Source organism: Aquarana catesbeiana, linkage group LG02 (genome assembly GCF_042186555.1).
Source record: "Aquarana catesbeiana isolate 2022-GZ linkage group LG02, ASM4218655v1, whole genome shotgun sequence".
NCBI lineage: Eukaryota > Metazoa > Chordata > Amphibia > Anura > Ranidae > Aquarana > Aquarana catesbeiana.
The window spans coordinates 204,361,977-204,383,720 of record NC_133325.1 but is presented as its reverse complement, the minus strand read 5'-3'; the positions used below and the strand labels follow the sequence as shown (position 1 = coordinate 204,383,720).

The window sequence follows — 21,744 nt, the reverse complement described above, 5'->3', positions numbered from 1 at the left end:
TTTCTGGCTTTAGGGGGATTAGGTTTGTGAAGTACTGGAGACAAAAAAGTATCAGTGTTTTGCAGGGTAGTAGGGAGTAATTTTCTGAAAGACAAACAGGGGTGTCAAACTAAATTTCATCACGGGCCACATCAGCATTATTATAGCTGCCCTTCTATTGGTAAGACTATATAAATGTATCTACGCTTTTTGATACCAGAGGTGTGCAACCCTTCTTTTCAACTGGTATAGAATTGTATTATTCTCATAATAATTATAAGCAGATGTCCAGAGCACCCCCCCCCCCACACCTTATATCAGATGTCAAGAGTCCCCCACCCTTCCCTCCACAGTGCACCCTACTTACCTTATGCAGCTGTGGGGATGAAGCTAGGGGCAGAGCTAGGAAGCAGAAAGTGCAGGGTCTGGAGGAGGACCAGTGGAGGGCTGGAGTCTGCCGAATGCTGAGACCAGGAGAGGCAGAGATAAATGTGGTGCTGTGGTTGAACAGAGAAGAGCAGGATTTGTCCTCCATGCTGCCGATTGCTGAGATGGAGGGGCAGAGACGAGCCTTACCATGGGCTGCATGGACAAAACACAGCATCTGGAGGAGGAGTTCTGTCCTGCACTCTGTCAACTGCTGAGTCAAGGTGGGGGCAAAGACTATGAGGGTGCTGCAGCTGGAGGAGTGGTGCGAGGGCCACATGAAATTGCCTGGTGGGCCGAATACGGCCCTCTGGCCCTGTGTTTGACACGTGATATAAGAGGGATGGGGTAAGTATATATAATAACAATAATATATCTTGGGTTCCATACAGTAAGTATTAAGATTACTTAACTGTCATAGGGATCTGTATGAATCCCATCCACAGCGCAAGGTAGAAATTTGCTAACAAAAACACACTCTCCCTTGGAAAAGGAAGACTATATTGCATGGAACATTTTCAGTATCCACAGCTTCTTGACTCTGATACACAATCAGATGCGTCTTCTGAGGGAGAAGGATGTGAGGGGCATAAAGTTCAATACATTGAAACATCAGGGCTCTTATACTTAAGGAGTTGAGGCCCCATATATTGAAGGGCAACACCCAGCAGCTCTCTAGACCTTGATTGGACATTAGAAATGTAGGGTATTAGAGCAATACTGTCTCACAGGGGAAGGAGACAACCCAATAAGCAAAAGAAAAAATACACCAGTCAACACAGCATATTAAAAAAAAAAAAAAACATCAAGTTCCCCAGTGCAAAACATGCCCCTGCCCACACACTGCATAAAAAAAAAAAAAAAAAAAAGAATGGCCAGGTAGCAGAGAGCCAGTTCACAGGAGTAGGACATCATTTATCACATCTATGGCTTGCCTAAAGCCTCGTACACATGGTCTGATTTTTGTCAAAAGGGCGTGTGCAGGATTTTGTCTAGCATACTAACTATCCACAAATTGTGGTTTGACAAACACGAACGTAGTGACATACTATGAGAGTATAAAGAGGAAGTTCATTTCTCAAGCGCCACCCTTTGGGCCCCTTCTGCTAATTTCATGTTAGTAGAAGTTTGGTCAGCGTTGATTCGCGATTTTCAGATCGTACAAAACAAATGCCTTTTAAAATACATTTGGCATAACTACATGCAAAGCAGCTTCATTATTATCCCATTAAAAAAGATGAGAATTTTAACATTTCATCAATTGTCGCGAATGTTAATTCTAGATCACGAACAGTAGTTTACAAGACCAAACTCTTCCCAGTCGTTTCTTGATTCCGAACATGCGTGTTTGTACTTTCGACTTGTGTGACGGATTTCTGTACTGACCATCCGAAAATCAGACGTTGAGTTCACAACAGACAAAAGTTTTATAGCCTGCACATCCAGCTTTTGTCTGATGTAAAAGTCAAATAGTCTGTCGAATGCACCGTACTAACAATCCGAAAATCTGCAGACAGCTCGTCTTCAGACTTTTCCCTTCTGATTTTCGTACCTTGTGTACGAGCCTTTAGACTTTCAGGCTGACATACGTAGTGAAAATAGCTGATGGTCAGGTAGCAGAGACCCAGTTCACACCAGTAGGACATTCAAGCTCAGGAGTAGACACTCATAGGGATCATATATGGCCTAAATGTAGGAGGGGAGGGGTCTGCAGCTGCACATTTGCTCTAGGTCACCCTCAATGGCCCCATCTTTGGTTGTTATAAACCTGCATTATTTTAGTTCAGGCTGGCATGTCTGATCAGGAATGACAAACTTGAAATTTCTGCCATCCTTGAACCCACTGCATTGTTTTTGATGCCCTAAGTGATGAGCCAAAGGAGTACACATGGTTAAACCCCTACCTCCCTATCCTCAAAGAAAGGTAATAAGCCTGGAAGGAATTACATGACGTGGGACTTTAAATGAAGTAACAAAAAAATTGCACAACTCACATGATGTAAATCAGTCCTCTCTGATCACACCAGCTGTTGTATATTATGGAAATGTGTTCAAAAATCAACTGAAGAGAGGGGCAGCAAGACTGAGCTATGAAAAAGAAGACATAAGTGCTACCTGCTAAATTATTTGCTCTGCTAAGATATAAATAAATCAATAGGCAGCAGCAAAATTGGCACAAAAATTACCATAATAAATCATAGAAAACTAATGATTTACTTGTAAACAAAACATCACCCACACATGTCATTCACTTGTTTTATTCAAAATACAAACTATCATTACCACTTTAAAGCAGTGGAACTCGGCTGACAGCCCAGGGGCTACAAGGTAAATTTGTCAAAAAGAATTTCCATTCACTTTCTCTTTATCCCCAGTATTTCACCAAGAATGGAGCAGACCTGCCCTGTTCATGGTATTGACTAATAATGCTGGAGTTGAAGATCGTTAAAATGATTAAATGCTTGCCAAGATCCCAAGTTCTGGTCTTCAGAACAGCATTAGGATGAAAGGATCCCAACTAAACTGCAGGTTAATGATAAAATGCCTTCCCTAAAAAATAAAGTTTATTTTAATATATGTTCAAATATGAGTGAATAGAATAATAATCCTTTGATCACAGCTGTAGTTTCGTTTGCACAGATCTAATAATATCTAAACCCAAACCCGAACCCTGCTGTAATACACTGCCTGTTTTAAGGTAGCAACACTCACTTGCTCTAATGTATTAGGTGAAAAATATTAACAATTACTACAAAAACCTCTCCCTCACCTCTAAGGCCCCTTTCACACTGTCAAGACCGTTCAGGTCCACTTGTCAGTTTTGACGGCGGACCTGAACGGGCCCTCAATGCTAGTCTATGAAGCGACAGATGTCAGCGGTGACATCCCCGCTGACATCCGTCCTGGTCCGATCCGCTAAAATCAGACGGATGCCCCTACGTTCGCATCCGTCCCTGATGGATCGGATGAGATCTGATGAAAACGGACATGCTGTCCGTTTTCGTCCGATCTCTCCATAGGAAGCAGCGGCGCTCGACAGGCCCCTCACCGCTCAGTGAGCAGAGGGGGACCTGTCATCCGCCGGCTCAGCGGAGATGAACGGAGAGATCTCCCGCTGAGCTGGCGGACAAAGGCAGCGGATCTGCCTTGTGAGAATGATGCCTTACTGGATGCACCCACAGCCACCACCCGCCAACCCCAGTCGGGAGCGCCTTGAGCCCACCCTTTTTTGAAGCCTATTAGAGCCTCTGGCTGTAATTACGTGCTTAAAAAAAAAAAAAAAAAACCTCCCATTGGAATCCATGTGTCCGGCACCCCGCATGTAGATTAGGGGGCTGGACGCATGGATAGGGGAGTGGCACAATGGGGCTGAGAACAATGTAATTGAAAAAAATGAAACCCAAGCAAAGAGCACAGGAGGTTATCAGTTGACAAGATTAACAGGCATTTTTTGGAACTTAACAGATATAAACAAAACACTTTCATTAGTATATTAAAATACCATTGAATCCTTGGCACTACTGAAGAGCTAAGCTAATTTGTCAAGACAAATATACTTCTTTAAAAATTAAAACCCATATTACAATTAAAGCCCAGCTAGTTAAATTCATTTCACCTATGTAAGTTATGATGTAACACTGAAAGAGGAATAAATAAAACTGTCTTAAAAAATGGAAAATTACTTTTCACCTCTTCAAGTCCAGGGCATGTTTTTCATTTATCCTACAAGTTAAAATGTTTGCTAGAAAAATTACTTGAAACCACCTAATAATCATATTTTTTGAAAGCAGAGGGCCTATAGAATAAAAAAATTGTGGAAGATGCAATTTTTAAGCCATACAATATTTTTGAGGGCCAGTTCACACCACATGCAGTCCAGTGCGTTTTTGTTCTGCATGAAAAACGCATGGAAAGTTGGTACAGTGTACAGTGGAAAAAAAAACACACAGGAAAAAAGAAAAAATAAGTATCTGGAATGCACCAAGAAACACATCAAAAATGCACTGGAACGCACCAAAAACGTGCATGCAAAAACACATCCGGAATTGATCTGGAGTGCGTTTCTGTGGTGTGAAACTAATTATCAAGTGCAAAGAGTTTAAATATGCTAAAAATAATTTAGTGTACACAAACAATACCCAAATATTTTAGGTAAAAATCGAAAAAAAAAAAAAAGTGGTTGTGTACAATAAATATATAATAAAACCAACGTCAGGCCTTAAAATTGCATGCATCTGTAAAAAAGCGAAAAACTATGGTACCCAAAAATTTAGTCTATACAGGTTATTGGTTTAGAGTTGTTACAGCCATAGAATTAATCCCACCTGGATCACTTTTACTGAAAAGTTATGAGTCGACTGAAGAAAAAAAAAAAACAATGGTACCAAGATGTGAGCCTAAACATGGCTTTTGAATGTCAAGTGGTTAAAAGGAGAGCTGAACTGCAAAAACTGCTCAAAAAAGACTTACTTGTTATGCACTATCTTTTGTGTGGGGGCAACCATTTTGGTAGAGGATTAGGGCATTGCTACCTCATCTTGAAGCTTCCCCCTTAATGACTGCTGATCTTGTAAATAGTGGAGGATATTTGCAAAGAAGCAAGAGTGGTTCACAAAGTGAAGCAAAAAGCAGGGACATGCATGCAGTACACATTTCTCTCCAGCAAGCAGCATAGTAGTGACATCAACAAATCTCACTCCAAATCTTGTGAGACTAGCAATTACAGGCAGCAGATAAGCTCAGGCTAGATGCACAGCTATAAGGCTGCATTCACACCTGAGTGGAGCAATTTTAGGGTGTTTTTATTTGAGAGTTTTTGAGTGTTTATAGAAGTGTATTACAAGCGTTTTACAGCTTCAGGTGCTTTTGTTTAGCCAACAGAAAGCACTAGGGGGATGAAAGGAGGAGGAGGTTAGGAGTAGAGAGCTGTTTGAGCAGAAAATGTGTGACAAAAAACACTCATTGTTGCTCATTTTCAGACATTCCCATTGAAGCGTATGGGGTTTAATCTGCGAAAAAGAAGCTCTTGTACTTTTTTGAGTGACAGGGTTTTTGCTACAGGCAACAGGACATGCAAATGTCAACAGAGGTCATTAACATTAATGGGATTTGTCTTACTGAGCATTTTAGAGCTTAAAGCATAAAATTACTCAGATGTGCATGAGGCACAAGACCGTAGCTTTTTTAGGTTACTGCTCATTTCTACAGGTTCCCTTTACCGTAGCAAATTCTAACCAAGTTTAGATCCACTTTAAATTTAAACATTCCCATGCCATTTTCAAAATTTCACCTCTTTTCTTATTAAAAGCTAAAAAAAGTTCAACAGATGCTCCAACTACTACTTCAGGGAGTGAGGGCACCCACTTCATCGTGAAGAGGGCTTGTGAGTTTCAGGGTCCAAGGCTTGTGACAAAAGCATGGACTCGCCATTGACTTAGAGGAGAACACCTGGGAGAGGCAAAAAGGACCCCTTTCAGTGAAAAAAGGTGGTAGCAATAGTAGTAGTAGGCTTTGACTGTTTTTTGTGGGGCAGAATTACTTCCCCCCCACCCCAAATAACTTCTTGATAAATTTATCAAGGGATTCACCAAAACACTGAAAGACACTTGTACAAAAAACATTCTACAGGCAAGCTCAGCAGACCTAACCTTTAACCACAAAATCCTGCGCATGTAACCAGAGAGCAGTGTTATATTAGAGACCTGGCAAAGTCCATAATCCAAGGCAGTAACTCAAAATAGCAGCTTCAAAGACATGAGCTGCAATTGTTCTAAGTGGACAGGGTCTCCCAATATAAAATCATGTTTTCTATTATTTTTTTCAGTTTAGTTAGCTTCAGCCTGACAACATGACATGGCTGGTTATAAGGCAGGACCAGAGAGAGCACAGAATGCCTTCAACGCACCTGTTGACTGTATCCTTCAAGCAGAAAACATCTTCAACAAGAACAACAAGATGATAACTGCGATAGCAGAATCCACTACCATAATATAACATTTTTTAAATTAAACTTTTCCATAGGCTATAACTCTGCAGAGTGTATTGGAGGAATCCATAACCTTGTCCTTGGACAATCCTTATGCGTCTGCTTGCGTGAGTAGAAGAAAGGTTAAAAGGTTATTCTAGATTTCTTCAGCCATTTACTGCCCATAGGAGCTTGTTTTGGCAGGGGAGATTCCAGTACTATTAGACAAAATCTAATACACACAATATAAGTTGGGTCAAGCTAGAAAGCATAGAATGTAAAGCTTTAGCATGTGTCTGATAAAATGCAGGAGGTGAACACTACTCTGCAAGATCATCATCTGCATCCATGTCACTTTCCTCATATCTTCCTCAATGGGGTTGGGAGCATCAGGGGCATACTCCTGAATAGATTCAGGTGGTAGAGAGGCAGAGGAGCGCTTTAGCACCCCTAGAGACGGAAGGCTCCAGACAGGCAGAGGGTTTTCCAAGAAAGCAGACCGTGCAAAATCTGCCTTAGTCATATGGGGCCATCGGTTTGTTTGTCTGAGAGGGAGCTAGAAAGAAGTGATATCAATATAGGACCTTGCTCTGCTCCAGGTAAACAGATACCCTGAGTTTTTAGCTGGTTTTCCTCAAAGCAGTCAATAGCTTGAGTGCTATTAGGCCTCTCTTTCTCAATACCTTTGTGCCTTGTGTCCACTGCTGCTAAGTGAGGAGATCCCCTGTAGGGTGCTCAGGATTTGGATGAATTAGAGGATATTTGTGTTGCTTGCAGGCTAGTTAGTAACTTGAGCAGGGTTTTTTTTACATAAAGCAGTTTCCTGGGGCAAGAAACAGCAGATTCTTGTGGCTTGGATCTCACATGTATGCCACAGCTTGGACCGGGAAGCCCGTACAAAGCAATACTAAGCTGACAGAAGCCATGACTGTTTGCATGTATCTGTACATCCAGGGCTAGCTGCTGTTAGGGACAGATGTCCAGCCCTGGACACAAATTGCATCCAGGACTGATCATCCGCATAAGTACACTGCAGCACAATCGGTCCTGGATTTTTTGTAGCGGGGGTAATCGCGGCCAAGAATGGATTCGAAAGGAGGCTGCAGGGGACCGTTTGCGCAGATTAAGGGATCCTGCCGAAGCAAGGAGTAGGTAGTATAACATCCTCTTTCACAATTTCTTAGACTGGATGAGCATTTAACTGTGCAAAACTTTCTAACAAAAACTATTGAAAAGAGCTCTAAACATCAACATGACACAACGCCAGGGCAATTATATGAAAGAGATAAAAACTGAGGTCAAAATGAAATGACTACTGTAAAAATAAGATTTTGCCATTGCATATCAGAGAGGGATAGCTGAAACCTGACTATATTGCTAGCACAATATCCATTTTTCCCTTTACGCTAGTTTTAACAAAAGTAACACTAATGTGCTTCTGGTAGAAAAATGGTAGAATAGTTCAGATTCCATTTCCATTAGTGGGAGCAGACATTCCCAATTCACAGTTTTTCAAAAATGAAGGAAGCCATAAAGGCAACTTGTACACTGGCTTCGTAACCCAATAACAAAGATTCGGGGTGTGACTAGCAACAAGCATTATAGCTATAACATACATTGTTGAAACTAAATAGAGAGGACCGGAGTACATAAAATGAAGTGGCAAAGGAAACCTCATACAGCTGTTGAGAAACCCCATCGCAGCACATCGCTTGTTCTTTGATTGTGCCTTGTGTAAATGGAGCAGATCCTAGCTCTCTGTGCACAGGCTGTCAGCTGTCACACAAGGGCACAGAAGCTAATTGGTATTCTTCCTCTTTGTTTAAGCTAGCAATCTAAGGAACTGTTTCATTTGCATACATTCATATTTTCAGACGCCAGTTATATGAAAAATGCCCCACCTAAACCTCAAGTTGCATGCAGGCCACCACATATTCTGACTAATTAGAAACTACCATGCCCTAAACTAATTAGTTATGCTACCAAGCCTGTGCTTCTGTCAAATAGTGCAAGCAATTAAGGCTCGTGTTCCCTGAACATCAGAGCTTTATTTACTGCCATCCATAAGAATAGAAATTCTCACATAGACTATTTCTTTCATCGGCTAGATTTTCAATAACATTCTGTTTCTATCGGTTATGCTGAGAATGCTAATGCCTTAAGGGCATAAGATCTGTCTTCTACAGAATATTTTTCATAAAACTAACATTCGTTGAATACAAAATTCCATCTATTTTCTATCTTATTTTGTCATTTCCTAAGAACTATGTTTTTAACCTAGAGCAGTTTCAGCTTCCTCAAGCAGATTTAAATGAACCATTCCTAAGGGAGGAAGCCTTAGCCTATATTTCCATGTCGATAATTTTAGAGGAAAAAATGATCCTGGTAGTTCTAAACAGCAAACCTGCACTTATTTTGATAATTCTCTTTTAAAAATAATTCCATTATAAGTCAGTCTGTGCCTTTGCATGATCAATTATTATAAAGAAAGCCCACAGTCAGAAACAGGGCACTCAAAGGTTGTTGTAATCTTGGTTTCAGATAAGGTTTTTCCTGCCTTTTTTTCAGTGCAGCAACTACCTGACTTTAGCTTTTAAAAAATATTTCTTCAGGCAAGCCTGAAAACTGTAATAGCAGAGAAGATAAAAAATATTTAATTGAGCACAACAGATACTTCATAAGAACCACAATGGTAATAGAACAAAAGATTTCCCAAATTCATAAACAAAATTTTACCCAGCATTATGCACAGTATGTTTTATATACACAAGATCTTGTCATATTGGGGTTTAGGATCCAATGTCACAGTCATACAAGCACACTTTCACAGGAGTTTCATACATTTCTCACAATAAAAGAGCTAATAACGGATCTTGCTGATGCAAGAGACATCCCACATAGGAGCAACTCTGACGAACATTGGAATTCTGACAATGTAAAAGGTACCATTTACACAGCTGCTATTTGCAAGTTTGAGTACTGAGTTCAGCAGGACTAACTACACAATTATGGGGAGAATTACTGTATTTATCGGCGTATAACACGCACTTTTTTCCCCTTAAAATCAGGGGAAAATCGCGGGTGCGTGTTATACGTCGATCCCCTGTGATCCTGAGCTGCCAGATCTAAAAAAAACGCCGACCGCGATTTGAAAATGGCGCCGCCGGCACCGAAATACACAGAGCCGGTCCTCGGCTCTTCTCGGCCACTTTCGGCTTCACTCGAGCGCCGCCCGAACTTAGCCGAGTGTATTTGGCTAGGTTCGGATAGCTCCGCTCACAGTCACGCCCATCCCGGGCGGGACTACGAGTGGAGACGAAAGTGAACGAGAGCCGCCGAGGACCGGCTCTGTGTATTTCGGCGCTGGCGGCGCCATTTTAAAATCGCGGTCGCGATTTTGAAGCCCAGTATGGCAGGGGATCGAAGGCTGCACTGGGGCAGGCTGCACTGACAAGGCTGCACTGGGGAAGGCTGCACTGGGGCAAGGCTGCACTGACATGGCTGCACTGGGGCAAGGCTGCACTGACATGGCTGCACTGGGGCAAGGCTGCACTGACATGGCTGCACTGGGGCAAGGCTGCACTGACATGGCTGCACTGGGGCAAGGCTGCACTGGGGCAAGGCTGCACTGACATGGCTGCACTGGGGCAAGGCTGCACTGACATGGCTGCACTGGGGCAAGGCTGCACTGACATGGCTGCACTGGGGCAAGGCTGCACTGACATGGCTGCACTGGGGCAAGGCTGCACTGACATGGCTGCACTGGGGCAAGGCTGCACTGAGAAGGCTGCACTGGGGCAAGGCTGCACTGAGAAGGCTGCAATGATGGGCATTTAAATGTAAGTTTTTTTCCCTTCAACTTCCCTCCTAAAAGTTTTTTTCCTTAAAATTCCCTCCTAAACTTGGGGTGCGTGTTATACGCCGGTTCATGTTATACGCCAATAAATACGGTAACAACGAGTTATGCAGGCAAAATGCTTGCAAAACTCTTCTAAACTTAGAAATTGGAACGGATGTTGCTCCTAACAAATGGAGTGCAAACCCCTTTGTTGATCAGGCCTTGTTCACACTGCCATTTAGCCATTTACACCGGATTCAAGTGACAAGAATCAGTAGCTGGAATGACAGGTACATGTAAATAGTGGGGGCCGCTCAGCCTGAACAAAGTCTTGGCAAGCTGTCAGCATTTGTGGCTGTTTGCATGTAAGCAAACCTGTGATAGGTGTACCGAGTCTGGACGCAGTCGGAGGTATCCAGGCTCGGACATCAGCTCTTGCAAACCTTCTGAAAAGCAACCCACTGCAGATGGACAGGTAGTTGACAGGAGCTGGCGATATGTCACCTTCTCACTGCCTCTATTAAACATTGAAAAGCCTGCACCACTGCACTGCAACAGCATGGCCCTATTCACTTGAACAGAGGGGGTTTAATTTTTGCCACAAACACAATGCACCATGGCATGTATACAGCCCTGAGCCAGCTGCATATTCTTCTGTAGGTTGGAGGGGATGGTAAAACTTCTGTTTTTACTGCCCCCAGGTGCCCATGTGAATAAGACCTAACAATGCCATTTTGGATGCCACCTTCTTAGGTGACTGGCTTCTCACATCAAACCATGGCTGCCTAGTATTCCCTTTAATTACTTGACCACTGGACACTTAAACCCCCTTCCTAACCAGACCGATTTTCAGCTTTCGGTGCTCTCACACTTTGAATGACAATTACTCAGTCATGCAACACTGTACCCATATGAAATTTTTGTCCTTTTTTCAAACAAATAGAGCTTTCTTTTGGTGGTATTTAGTCACCGCTGGGTTTTTTATTTTTTGCGCTATAAATCAAAAAAGACTGAAAATTTGATTTTAAAAAATTCTTTGTTTCTGTTAAAATTTATTGCAGAGTATTGGCAAGTATTGGCAGAGTACTGGCAGAGTTTTGCACAGTATTGGCAGAGTATTACACAGTGTTGCAGATTATTGGCACTGAGCAGCGCTGTGGGCACTAAACATCCAGCCCACAGTGCTGCTGCAATCTCTCCCCCTCTCGCCTCACACTGTACCGATCGGTTTAAAAGTGATCGCTTCGTCATTTGACGATCACGTGGTAAACGGCCGCTATCAGCGGCTATTTACCGTGATCCGTGTTGCGCCGGGTCCTCTGGACCTGGCGGTCACAGATGTTCCCGGGTGCGCGCAGGAGCAACATTCTGGAAGGACGTCCCATGGACGTCCACCCAGAATAAGCCGACCGCGCTGTAGCCGTCTTACGGCTATGGCCCGGTCGGCAAGTGATTAAAGCAGGGGTAAGCAGCCTGGGAGAGGTGGTCATTAGAAAACATATCGGCCGAAAATGGTGTTTTCTGCATTTTGACGATAAAAAAAAACAGGTGCCGAAAACGCACGTGATTTTGTTTGCGAATTTACTGTGCTTATAGTGTGTTTATCATAGGTCATGTGACTCAAAAATGGAATAAAAAACGTAACAGGTGCATACTGACGCAATCGTGCTGCATTTTCAATGCATTTCAACGTCAAGGTACATTTTTGGTGCGTTTTTTTTAACAAACCGAAAATGCAGCAAGCAAGATTTTTAACTCCACAATTTAAGCACAATGGAGCAGTATGAAGACATACATAGAAATTAAAGGGATGCATTTTTCTTGAGGTGCTGATTATGGCTGACAAATTACAAATTAATATTCATTTAAATTCATATTAATTAAAACATTATATATATATATATATATATATATATATATATATATATATATATATTTTTTTTTTTTTAAACGGTCATTTTTGCTTTCGGTTTTTGGCCATGTGCATCCTGCATTTTTGGTTTAGACGCCCAATATTTCGATTCTGTGCACCTCTAGTGGATGTGTATCTGAACAACAATAAACAGTAAGGAAGGTTTGAAGGAACTTTAGAACAACAGAACAAGGCAAATGCTGTAAAAATATAAACGTACCCTACCCTTTTTCATTTCAGTGAAAAAATTAGCATTCATTTTTATTCATGTCTAGAGAGTAAGCTGGCTTCCTGGGCTGAGCAAGACTTGGCATTTCAGTGCAGTATACATTTTGGTCCGGGCAATGCAAGGGTCAAGAGTAAATAACACAAAGTTCAGAGGTCAGAAGAATGTAATGAAGAGTGCCAGGGCATGAGTAACACAGCATGCAGAGGTCAACAGTATGTAGAGTGGAGTGCAGGGTTGAGGAGTATAACAGTGTTGCAGGGGTCAGCAGTGTGTAGTGCAAAGTGCAGAGGTCCTTATTGGTGTGTAACAGATTCAGTAGTATTTAATGCCGAGAATAGGGGCCAGGAATAACACTCCCAGACAACTGTCCAAAGTCCCTTCACTTGCTCTGATAGGACTCTAATTAGACAAGTTTTCTTGGCCTTGCAACTCTCTCCAGGACTGTGGAAATCTTCAAACACAATAAAACAAAGCAGAGTGCATACCAGGCTTATGTAGCATCTTTAATAAATCTTTATTATTAAAAATACTTCAAATACTCACAAGGCTGCTTGAAAAACTGCATGTGGAACACAGCATCCATCCAGTTATGGATTCAGTCGCATCACTGGATGCAAATTCCCAACTGTAGGGGCCCATAACTTACCATCTGTCTCCAATGTACATAGTGCCAAGGGCCAGATCCTCTCCTCTGAGCCCGTAACCTGCACAATGTCCACATTTCAATCCCCTGAACAATAGGAGCGTGATAAATGTCCAGACTTTTTTGTGTGTTTTTGAAAAGGATAGGTAAAGTAAAATGAGCTGTCTTACCAGCTGAATTGCTCCTGTATTGTTGAAGCAGAATTTTCTCTTGTTGCCTATGCACAAACCTTTGGGTCAGTGTTATTCTGGTAGGCTGGCTTGCCCTGATGCTCAACTTGTGGCCCGCAATATATGTACAGGTTATGGGGATGGCAAACTTTTTTTTCCTTTGGAGGAAAAATAATTTTGCTTTATTCTACATGCTTTATCTTTAAAGCCAACTGACTGAAACCATGTAGAAAGAGCTGACCACTTGGTCCTGAAGAAGTGGATGCTGTCCATGAAATTAAACAACAGTACTCTGTGCATAACTTGCAATTCTTAAAATGCACATTAAGCCACGTTAGCTGATGTGGTCAGTGGTCGCGTACTACTGATGTGTAAACAATCTATTTTAGCACGATGGAAGATAGCTGTCCATATTATTATTATACAGGATTTATATAGAGCCAACAGTTTGTGAAGTACTTTACAATATAAGAGCAGACAGTACAGTTACAATACAATTCAATACATGAGGAATCAGAGCGCCCTGCTCATATGTTTTTTCAAATAACACTGTCAAAAAATGCTGGTTTTTATGACATGTCCTCTCAAAGGTTACATAAAGCAGAACTTCAACTACAATGAAGCCATACTACTTCCAATGATAGTTTACCAGCATACAAGGAATAGATGGTAGTATGTGCTGAGAAAATACAACCCATTCTTCTGCATGCAGTCTAGCCAAGTGTATTATTTTCATCTTTATTTCTTATATACAGTACGCCACAAGTCTATTCCCCAACAAGCCTTTAGTTATCTATATAAAAGCTGTACCAGTCCCCAGTCCTCTGTTGTCTGCTTATAAATGACTTAGCAGCAACAAGGGGAAGCACATGCTATGGTTATTCCCTGCCTATATTAACACACTTTCTGCCACTTACTGCATTATCCCTTAACATGAAACTGGCATAATGTATTTTGGAAGTTGTCCTCTAAAAACACTTACATAGTTTGTGAAGAAGCAGCTGCCAGCTGTATACTCCTCTACTGGAACATATTTTAAAAGCAGCACATGCACAAAGAAATCATGAGAGCCAGTTTGTAATCCTGTCAATACTCTCATGGTATTGAACAGGCCCAGAACTACAATGCAGGCCTGTGCCTACACAAATGTTAAAGTGTTACTAAACCCACAACAGTCAAATCAGTCTGTATACGCAGTAAAGCATGCTTCTTATACTCACCCCGGAACCTAAATGGTTAATTATCTGCATTGTGTAAAAAGGTTGTTTGATCTTGTATGCACAGATCCTCCTCTTCCACTGGCTCCATAACATAGTCTATGGAGTCAGGCTGCACATGCTCAGTTTGAGGTGTATTGCTAGAGAGGATTTTTTTCCCTTGGGAAAGTGCATGTGATCAGCACAGGGCCAATCAGCACTGTCCAGACAGAGGGTCAGGAGTTCTGCATCCTGATAGGACCGCTCAGTGCAGTATGAAAACTTATCCTACAAGCTTTAACCAGGAACTGGCAGAAGTCACAAGACTGCTATATAATGCTGATGAGAAAAAGGTATTTAGCAGTTTATATTTACTAAAAATGTTTGCATTTAAATGTTCCATGTACTGTGGGAGACCAGATATAGTGAATGCAGGGTCCTGGGTTTAGTAACACTTTAAAGTGATTGTAAAGTCTTGTTTAAAAAAAACAAAAACAAAAAACTACATGTTATTACCTCTGTGCAGTTGGTTTTGCACAGAGCAGCCAGATCCTCCTCTTCTCGGGTCCCTCTTTGCAGCTCTTGGCCCCTCCCTTCTATCGAGTGCCCCATACACCCCCCCCCCCGTCAGCTGCTTCCTATGGGGGCACCCGAGCCGAGTCACAGCTCTGTGTGCCCATTCAGACATGGATTCCTGACCCGGCCTCACCCCCTCTCTTCCCTTAACCACTTAACCGGCCCATAGCCGAATGACGGCTGCAGGGCGGTTGCTTAACTCTGGGAGGGCGTACTATGACGTCCTCCCAGAATTTCCCTCTCGCGTACCCCCCTGGGGCGCGCACCCAAACACATCCGTGACCGCCGGGTCCAGAGGACCCGGCGCATCATGGATCCCAGTAAATGGCAGCTGATTGCGTCCGTTTACCATGTGATCGCCCTGTCAAATGACGGAGCGATCAAATGTAAACAGACCGGCGTCATCTCATGATGCGGTTCCTCTCCTCTCCGTACCGATCGGTACACTGTGAGCGGAGAGGGGGATGGATGGATGGATGGCAGCAGCGCTGTGGGCTGGATGTTTAGTGCCCACAGCACTGCTCAGTGACATCCAGCCATCCATTCATGCTCAGCCATCCCTAATGCTCTGCAATACCCCCGCAATACTGTGCAATACCCCCGCAATACTGTGCAATACCCGCGCCATACCCCGCCATACTCTGCCATACCCCGCCATACTCTGCCATACCCCGCCATACTCTGCCATACCCCGCCATACTCTGCCATACCCCGCCATACCCCGCCATACTCTGCAAAACCCCGCCATACCCAGCCATACTCTGCAATACTTGGCTGTACTTGGCCTCTGTATGTGGCCAGGCTGTGGGCTGTGGAAGTCTCACACATGTGGTATCGCCGTACTCAGGAGTAGGAGAATCTATTTTGGTGTGTCATTTTTGGTATGTACATGCTATGTGTTATAAATATTGTATAAATGGACACCTTTGTGTTAAAAAAAAATGCGTTTTAACCACTTCCCGCCCGCCGGCTCTCATACGACGTCCTTGACTTTGTGCGGGGATATCTGAATGATGGGTGCAGTTACAGGCATCATTCAGATATCAACTTTTTTAGCCGGCGATTCCCTACACCATAAGAATGATCATAGCAGCTGTTCCACTGCTTGATCGTTCTTACGGGAGGCGAGAGGGGATATCCCCCCCTCCCACCGCCTTCCGGTGCTTCTATCGACTCACCGTTACGATCAAAGCCAGGATATTATTTTTTTTTTTTTTTTTTCAAGGCTTCCCAGCATAGAGGTGAGATGTGGGGTCTTATTGACCCCATATCTCACTGTAAAGAGGACCTGTCATGCCATATTCCTATTACAAGGGATGTTTACATTCCTTGTAATAGGAATAAAAGTGGTAAAAAATTTTTTTTTTGGAAAAAAGCATCAAGCTAAAATAAAGTAAAAAATTTAAAGCACCCCTATCCCTGTGTGCTTGCATGCAAAAGCGAACGCATACGTAACTCCCGCCCACATATGAAACGGTGTTCAAACCACACATGTGAGATATCGCTGCGATCGGTAGAGCAAGAGCAATAATTTTGGCCCTAGACCTCCTCTGTAACTCAAAACATGTAAGTTTGGCGCCATTCCACAAGCGTGTGCAATTTTGAAAGGTGACATGTTGGGTATCTATTTACTCGGCGTAACTTCATCTTTCACATTATGCAAAAACATTAGGCTAACTTTACTGTTTTGTTTTTTTTTTTAAGCACAAAACTGTTTTTTTTTCCAAAAAAAACGCGTTAAAAAAATTGCTGTGCAAATACCGTGCGAGATAAAAAGTTGCATTGAACACCATTGTATTCTCTAGGGTCTTTGCTAAAAAAAAATATATAATGTTTTGGGGTTCTATGTAATTTTCTAGCTAATAAATGATGATTTTTACATGTAGGAGAGAAATGTCAGAATTGGCCTGGGTGCTCCAGAACGCCTGAAGGTGCTCCCCTGCATGTTGGGCCTCTGTATGTGGCCACGCTGTGTAAAAGTCTCACACATGTGTTATCGGAAATAATAGCAGTGTGTGTTTTGGGGTGTAATTTGTGGTATGCATATGCGGTGTGTGAGAAATAACCTGCTAATATGACAATTTTGTGCAAAAAAAATAAAGTAAAAAAAAAAAACAAAAAAAAAAAAAAAACTTGATTTTGCAAACTTCAAAAAACTCTTTAAAAAACTCACCATGCATCTTTCTAAATACCTTGGAATGTCTTCTTTCCAAAAAGGGGTCATTTGGGGGGTATTTGTACTTTTCTGGCATGTTAGGGTCTCAAGAAATGAGATAGGCCGTCAGTAATTCAGGTGTGATCAATTTTCAGATATTGGCACCATAGCTTTTGGACTCTATAACTTTCACAAAGACCAAATAATATCCACCGATTTGGGTTATTTTCACCAAAGATATGTAGCGGTATAAATTTTGGCCAAAATATATGAAGAAAAATTACTGATTTGCAAAATTTTATAACAGAAATGAAGAAAAATGCATTTTTTTTTTACAGATTTTTCGGTCTTTTTTCTTTTATAGCGCAAAAAATAAAGAACCCAGCGGTGATTAAATACCACCAAAAGAAGCTCTATTTGTGTGAAAAAAGGACAAAAATTTCATATAGATAGAATGTTGCATGACTGAGTAATTGTCATTCAAAATGTGAGAGCACCAAAAGCTGAAAATTGGTTTGGTTATTAAGGGGGTTTAAGTGCCCAGTGGTCAAGTGGTTAATTGGCTGAGACCAGCAGCGGCGCCATTGGCTCCCGTGGCTGTCAATCAAAGTGAGTCAGCCAATCAGGAGTGTCCCGGATGGCTTAGACATTCGTGGACATCACTGGAGAGAGAGGGGGCTCGGGTAAGTAATTAGGGGGGTGCCGGGGAGGCTGCACACAAAAAAGGCTTTTCATCTTAATGCATAGAATGCATTAAGATAAAAAAACCTTCTGCCTTTACAATTCCTTTAAAATGCTTTTTTGGGTGCTGTTGAAACAGAGCCCCGGGAATCAGGTCAGCCAAGCTGCAGATGAAAAGGAGCTCAACATAAATAGTTTTGAGTCCAAGTGTACATATTTTTGTAATACGATATCATTGCTATGATACTAACTCCATCTAGTGGCCAAAATGTGGTATTTTTGTTTTTATTGAGCGCATTCAAAAACATACTGCATTATAGCCACTAGATGTAGTTGATAATCATATTACAAAATACGGTGATAACTTGTGCCTGTGCAAATGCTGAAGACATCCAACCTCTTAGTCTCACAAGCATGACATCGCTTTCAAAATATCACTCCAAAAACCAGCAGAGGAACTTCAGACAAAAAAAAATAGTTTTCAATAAAAAATTTCTGCCCATGTTGCCTTATTCTTCAATATTTTATTTTCCATTTTTAGAAGTTAACATAAACACAACATTAAAGTGCAAAAGCACCATAAGTACTTAAATAAAGACTCACCTTAGTTGAAAGTACTTTAAATGTACTTTGATCTGGCACAACTGAATGACACAGGAACAGCATTAAATTGTATATTTCTCCTGTTGGAAGCTTCACATTTACATGTAACTATAAAAGAATAATATTCTGAGTTAATACAGGCCATTGCACAATAGGCATATCATGAAGTTAGTATCATTACAGGAAACAAAATGAACAAGACATTTGATTTTTTCATTTTCTTCATTTTGTTGGCAAAAAATGGATTTTCAAAGAAATTAGTCTTAATTAGGATTCAAGGTCAGTAGTAAATAACTGCAACTGAACATACTGCAGCACAGGCATTCACTGACATTTGCAGCGAGCAGGTGGTTCTTTTCAGGTTTTGTAAATAAGTCTTTCAGATTGACATGAACTTGTGCTATTCAACAAAAAATGTGAGTACCAGCATTATAAAGAACGGCATTGGAAAACAAATAATACACACCTGTCAAATTACCACAAGAGTGGAAACAATTCTCCATACAAGAACAGGCCTAATTGGCTAAATGAGTCATTTACACAGAGAGAACAAAAGTAAATATATACACATTTGGAGGGAAAAAAAAAAAAAAAAAAGGTAAAAGTAGTATGCGATTATACTTTATGTTGGACCTCAAAAGCATTGCAATTGTTCTGATTTTAATGTATTCACATGCAAGGTCACTAACTCCTATGGAGATTGTAGTCCAGTGGTAAAGGGGGATAAAACACATAAAAATGTAGCAGAGAAAAAAAAAACAAAAAAACAATAGATGTTGGTTTCGCTAAGGTTTCATCCTATACTGCCTTAAGGATAAGTGAACTTTCACAAAATATGCCCCCCCCCCCCCCCCCCCAATCTCTGTATTTGCGGACGATACAAAGCTAAGTAGGGCAATAACTTCTCTGCAGGATGTGGAAACTTTGCAAGTAGATCTGAACAAATTAATGGGGTGGGCAACTAAATGAGTTTTAATGTATAAAAATGTAAAATAATGCATTTGGGGGGCAAAAATATGAATGCAATCAAGTCATTAGGGGGAGATCCTCTGGGGGTCCTAGTAAATGACCGGCTCAGCAATGGCATGCAATGCGAAGCTACTGCAAACAAAGCCAACAGAATATTGGCATGCATTAAAAAGGGGATTAACTCCAGAGATAAAACAATTCTCCCACTCTACAAGACTCTGGTCCGGCCGCACCTGGAGGATGCTGTCCAGTTCTGGGCACCAGTCTTCAGGAAGGATGTGCTGGAACTGGAGAGAGTCCAGAGAAGGGCAACAAAACTAATAAAGGGACTGGAGGACCTTAGTATGAGGAAAGGTTACGAGCACTGAACTTATTCTCTCTGGAGAAGAGACGCTTGAGAGGGGATATGATTTCAATGTACAAATACCGTACTGGTGACCCCACAATAGGGATAAAGCTTTTCCACAAAAGGGAATTTAATAAGACACGCGGCCATTCACTAAAATTAGAAGAAAAGCGTTTTAACCTTAAACTGCATAGAGGGTTCTATACTGTAAGAGCGGTTAGGATGTGGAATTCTCTTCCACAGGCAGTGGTTTCAGCATCGATAATAGGATATACAATGTAACACTGACATAAAATCACACACATAGGTTGGACTTGATGGACTTTTGTCTTTTTTCAACCTCGCCTACTATGTAACTATATATCTAGATCGTAACCACTAGGAGATCATAAAAAAACTATTTATTATACCTCTAATATGACAAATTATGTATGATGTTTACTTTCCTTCCCTCTAGTAGTAAATTTTCCATAAAAACCAAAAAAAAAACATTTTGTATAGAATATCTATTATAAAACAAATAGGGTTAATACAAAAAAATCAAATTCCTAATCCATCAATTGGTCTTAACAAGTAAAAATGCAACAAATTATCAGTCTCAAATCACTAAAAGGTTTTGCACGATACTTTCCCACAAAAACCTTTTAAAGGGCAACACTACAAAATGGAATTAAAAGCTAGAGCTAAAACATTACAAACCTATTTCAGTATTGAGACCAGATGGATTCAGTGCAACCAATTCATAAATCTATCTGGTCCCATTTCTAGATACCTCTCCAGTTGAAACCTGTTTCAACAGGAAGCGGTTTCAACAGAACCTCTGTACCTCTGTTCTGTTGAAACCGCTCCAGTTCCATATATTTTATCAATACCATAAAAAAACAGATGGCTTGTGTTTTTATTATGCTAAGTATTATGTTAAGTCTAAAATGATTTGATATGATAATTTTTTTTTGTATCTTTCTTTGATGTTAATAATAGGTTTATGATCACAGACAACTTTGTGGTTGTTCTACCCACATACTAGAGTCTGCATGAACATTCCATTACCTAGGTGACAAAATTGCTATGGCATGATATTTTTGTGATTTTATATTTTTTATGGGTAAATTATTTTTCCTACTCTCTTTATCGGATACAGTTCTACAAGCCTGACGCCTCCCACATCTAAAAAAGTCTTTCTGGTCCAAAAAAAAAAAAATCACAGCTTTCCTAGGCAGATCTGTGACATTACGTACCAGCCTTGTCCTGAGGCCTGGAGCCCTTTTATAAATACATTTCTGTTTAAATTGGCTATAAGTGCCATATAAGTGCCAATTATACTGCAGTATAATTGGCTATAAGTGCCATAATGCAAAGTCCTTTGCCAGAGACTTTGCCATGACTTTGAAACAGAAACACTGTCTGTGGCTAGCTAACCGTACATAAGGAACTGGAAAGCACAATGATGTAGAGTCCAGTGCCTTAGGACAAATAGGTTAGCATTATCCCAGTAAGAGGCTCAGTGACTGAGGATTGAGAGATTTAGTCACTGTAGAGGCTGTACCACTGCTCTAGATCTGGAAAGCACTGTGGCTAAAAAAAATACATAATTTGATGTCTTTGCCATATCCAAAAGCTCAATCAGAGATTCTACAGAGACTGAGTCTCACCAGAGGCTGTGCCACATCTCTGGACCTGAAGAGTACTCTGCAGCTATTTACCCAGTACACAAATGTCTGAAAAGCCACACAAGCCATGTCCAGTGCCCCATTTGAGGCTAGCCAGGCAGTGTTATGTCCAGCAGGGTCCAGGTACAGACTCCAATCTGTTGCAGAGGAAACATCTATTAGGACAAACTGCTGTAGAGAGACCAGTTTAAGCAGTAGAGCAAATTTCTTGCCTTAAGAAAGAAAAACCATCTACAGAATACCAAGTATCTGACAGAAGAACAGACAATTATAGATAGAAAATGTCCTCGGCAGAGCTGAGGAAAATTGCGTCCAACCTACCAGAACACTAGCAAAAAACTGAGGCATGACTGTTGGATTTGGATATATATACTGGGCCTGGCTGG

General features: G+C 41.3%; 1 protein-coding gene across 1 annotated transcript in view; it reads right to left on the bottom strand.

Annotated features, from left to right (window-relative positions):
• The window catches only part of SUGT1 (SGT1 homolog, MIS12 kinetochore complex assembly cochaperone), a 232,010-nt gene that overhangs the window by 38,324 nt on the left and 171,942 nt on the right, over window positions 1-21,744 (bottom strand). Inside the window, exon 12 of the mRNA XM_073614228.1 lies at window positions 18,374-18,481. Within this exon, the coding sequence (XP_073470329.1) occupies window positions 18,374-18,481 (108 nt within the window). The remainder of the gene's footprint in view (window positions 1-18,373; window positions 18,482-21,744) is intronic.